The sequence below is a fragment of the Gigantopelta aegis genome, chromosome 6 (assembly GCF_016097555.1).
Source record: "Gigantopelta aegis isolate Gae_Host chromosome 6, Gae_host_genome, whole genome shotgun sequence".
In the NCBI taxonomy this organism is placed as follows: Eukaryota; Metazoa; Mollusca; class Gastropoda; order Neomphalida; family Peltospiridae; genus Gigantopelta; species Gigantopelta aegis.
The window spans coordinates 52,207,717-52,212,002 of NC_054704.1; the positions used below are offsets into that span (position 1 = coordinate 52,207,717).

At 39.8% G+C, this 4,286-nt stretch overlaps 1 protein-coding gene across 1 annotated transcript; it reads left to right on the plus strand.

The window, feature by feature from the left end:
* The first annotated feature begins 2,036 nt into the window (after positions 1-2,036).
* LOC121374604 (52 kDa repressor of the inhibitor of the protein kinase-like) lies at positions 2,037-4,286 on the plus strand. The gene has a single exon (XM_041501708.1). The coding sequence runs from the start codon at positions 2,037-2,039 to the stop codon at positions 4,284-4,286; it is 2,250 nt and encodes a 749-aa protein (XP_041357642.1).

Sequence of the window (4,286 nt, forward strand, 5' to 3'; positions counted from 1 at the left end):
TATATATATATATATATATATATATATATATATATATGTGTGTGTGTGTGTGTGTGTGTGTGTGTGTATGTGTGCGCGCGAGCGTGTGTGTGTGGTGTGTATGTATGTATATGGTGTATACTGTCATGCCTACAGGACAGTGCACATAAAATATCCGTTTTTGCTATGCCGTAGGCAAGCCCGTAGCCAGGGGGGTTCGTAGGGTTCGAACGAACCCCCCTTTTTCTGAAGTGCCCTTTCAAACTAGGCTAGAGCCCCCCCCCCCCCCCCGAGTCATGTCCTGCCACTCTGAAACATGCTGAAACCGACAATTTTTCAGTGACACCCAGAGCATCCCCTTTTGTTATATATCTGAATGAATTATTACAATATTGAAACAATGTTACACTCTAGCCAACTGACACTCAATTTTATATGTAACATTAAACAAAATAATAAATGCAGCCTACTTAATGTGTTGTTGCAAATTTGCAACACCAGCCTTCAGAGGGTTAATTGGATGACATTTTGATGGCCTGCCCTAATCGCATGAATAGAATTGTTGAAGTGGATGATTATGCCCACATGTTATATTGACTAACAGCAAAATTGTTTGTAGACTAATATTAGACCTACAATTTAGTAATTGACCTAGTAATTTATTGAATTGTGTCCTGGCTGGCATAGGCCTAGGCCTATACTAATATGCCGTCGACGAAAAGGAAAGTGAGGGAAGAGCTTCAAAAACTACAAGGTTCGGCAAAACAATGCAAGAAGCTCACGGAATTCTTCAACAAAAGGTATGAAAATAATCACTGCAAATTTTTAATTTGAAAACCAAATTTAATAATAACTATCATCATAATGGGGGCGGGATCTAGCTCAGTCGGTAGAGCGCTCGCTTGAGGTCCTTCGGTGGACCAATTCTCTGATTGGGCTTTTTTCCGTTCCAACCAGTGCACCACGACTGGTATACCAAAGGCCGTGGTATGTGCTATCCTGTCTGTGGGAAAGTGCATATAAAAGATCCCTTGCAACATGAAACAAGATGTAGCGGGTTTCCTCTACGTGTCACAATTACCATATGTTTGACATCCAATAGCCGATGATTTGTAAATCAATGTGCTCTAGTGGTGTCGTTAAACAAAACAAACAAACTTTTAACTATCATCATCATGGACTTATTTAAAATCAATTATAATTTATGGGCAGCCGGCTCACGACTTGTCATTCTTCAGAAAATTTAGAACTTACAATGCTTATGTTTTATTTTCTTACTAATAGGCCTAAGTCTGATTCATTTACCGATGCTTCTGGTAGTGTTGCTAACTCTGATGAAATTCATCTTCTAAACCATGGCGATGAATTGCAAGAAAGTCTAGTGGACACAACTTCAGAATCCAGTGGAGACCATCCAGACCAAATTGAAGTGATTGAGAGCAATGATGATGATCTTCAATCAGTTGAAAGACTCTATGACAAATGAAAATTATTTCACGAGGGACATAAATTTGATAATAACTGGTACCGAGTTTGTTATTCTATTTATTACCTCAGCTATTTTTTCTCTAAAAACCTTTATTTTCCACGCACATGCACGAAGGCCGACCTGTATAGGAACGACGTAAACCACTTTATGCACTGTTCTGAGAATTACTATAACGTTGTAATTTAATCACGTTCATAGATAATTTTCAAAAACACAAGTTCTCTCTATTCTGCTTCAAAATCTATAATGAATTGCATTAAAATGACATTTTGTTATAAATTTAACACCCAAAACAGAGAGCCGTAAACGCAAACTCTTTAAACTACATGACGTCATTGTGTGTGTTTGTCAAATCGTGATGACGTCATATTTAGTACCGACAAAGCCATTGGTAAGCGTCAAATTGTCCAATAGTATTGTTCGTTAGACCAATGCAGAATATTTCTCACTGAGAAAATATTGAAAATATTTTCCCTGTTATGAGTGACCGCTGGGGTAATAAAATAAAAATAACAATAATAATAATGTTCCTCTTCCAGATGACTTAGGTCAGTTCATTGATGCGACAATGTCAGCTGCAGAAATAACTGCTAAACTGAAAGAGATGAGTGATGCTCAGACTTTGCATTTGCTTCAAAAGCATTATCGACCAGACTCGAGGTATGCTTTTCCAGCTGTCTTCATGAATGGCTGTAATCGTTCTTTTAAGTATTCTTGGATTGAAAAGTACCCATGGATTGTCTATAGTGCAAGGCTTGATGGTGTCTTCTGTATTTACTGTGCCCTCTTTACAAAGGACCGTAGCAGTAGAGGCTCCCTTGTAAATCTGCCATTCACCAAATGGACACGATGTTCTCATGTTTTCAAGGATCATGCGACATCAAAATCACACATTAGTGCTATTACTGATTCTGAAATATTTCAAGAGAATTTACTGCATACAGATAGAGCGGTACCAGTACTTCTGGAGAAGAAGAAAATGGAGATGATACGTGAAAACCGAGAAATATTGTCATGTATTGTTGAGGCAATTGTCTTGTGTGGGAGGCAGTGTATTGCCTTAAGGGGAGAGGCAGAAGCAGATGACCAGCCAGGAAACCCGGGAAATATTCTGGCAATACTTAAGCTAATGAGTAGAGACAATAAAGTTCTAAACCATCATCTTAAGGATGCAAGGCAAAAGAATGGTAAATACATATCTCCCGACATTCAGAATCAGTTGATAAACATAATTGGTGAAGACATCCTACAAGCAAAACTTATTGATGAAGTTAGACAAGCTAAACTCTATTCCATTATGGCTGATGAGATAACAACGCACAACAAAGAACAGTTATCGATATGCCTCAGGTTTGTTGACAATGAAAATAATGTCCGTGAAGAATTCTTGGTATTTGTCTCTGTGATCAGAATTACTGGAGAAGCCTTGGCATGTACACTGTTAACAACATTAAGAAACGCAGGCCTACCTGTCGAAAACCTAAGAGGACAAGGTTATGATGGTGCTGCATCGATGTCTAGCAACACTGTTGGCGTTCAAGCAAGAATACGTGAAGAAGCCCCATTAGCAGTTTATACACACTGTAGCAGTCACTGCCTTAATCTAGTCCTGGCACACGCCTCTGCATTAACACCAGTAAGGAACATGTTGGACAAGTTAAAGGAGACATCATTATTCTTCAACAGCAGTCCTAAGCGCGAGGCCCTCCTATCGAGCATCATTCGGACTTGCAATCCCCATGATACATCAAGAAGGAAGTCTCTGCTAGACCTCTGCAAGACGAGATGGGCAGAACGACACCGAGCGTACCAGCACCTCTACCAGGCATATATCTACATAGTGAAATGTTTGGAAGTTATCGCTCATGGCCTGCATAACGATGAAGGTTTCGATGCAGATTTGGCTCAGAATGGTAACTGGGATAGATACAGCAAGGCCAGGGCATCATCTCTTCTCAATTCCCTGTGTGATTTTCAATTCATCGTTACATTTACGACCGTTTACAAACTCTTATCTCGATTGCATGGCATTACTGTTCTGCTACAAAAAGAAGCAAGTGATATTGTAAGTGCTGTTTCGATGATCGATGGAGTAAAGGAAGAGTACAAGGAAATAAGAAATGATTTCGATAGCTACTTTGAAGGAGTGTACCAGCATGCTGTTTCTGTAGCTGCTTCAGTTGGCACTGAACCAACAGTACCACGGGTTGCGAAAAATCAGATGCACCGTGACAATGCCGTGTCAAGTAGCCCTTTGCAGTACTATCTAAGGAATACTGCAATTCCATTTATCGATCATATCATTGCAGAACTTGATAGCCAATTCTCCGATGTTTCTAAGAAGGCCTCAAAGTTATTGGCACTTGTTCCAAGTGTGTTTCTAACCAAGGATATCGGCTACGAGGACATCAAAGCTTGTGCCGAGTTGTATGACGATGACTTGCCTTGCCCAGAAGTTCTGGAAGAAGAATTAATCGGTTGGCAAATGAAATTTAAGAAGTTGCCAGATTCTGCACAAATTCCCAACAACTGTGCAGATGCGCTTAAGCAGTGTAATGAAATGCAATTTCCAATTTTTTTTATTCTTCTCAAGATCGCCTGTGTCATTCCTGTGACATCCTGCATTTGTGAACGTAGCTTCAGTGCCATGAGAAGGCTCAATAACTACACGCGGTGCAGCATGGGTCAGGATCGGCTAACCTCCCTTGCAATGATGCACATACATTATGACACAGAAATTCCAACCAGTAGTGTAATTGACATATTTTGTAGGAAACAACCTAGAAGAATGCAGTTTACTAGCATTATCCATGCTTAA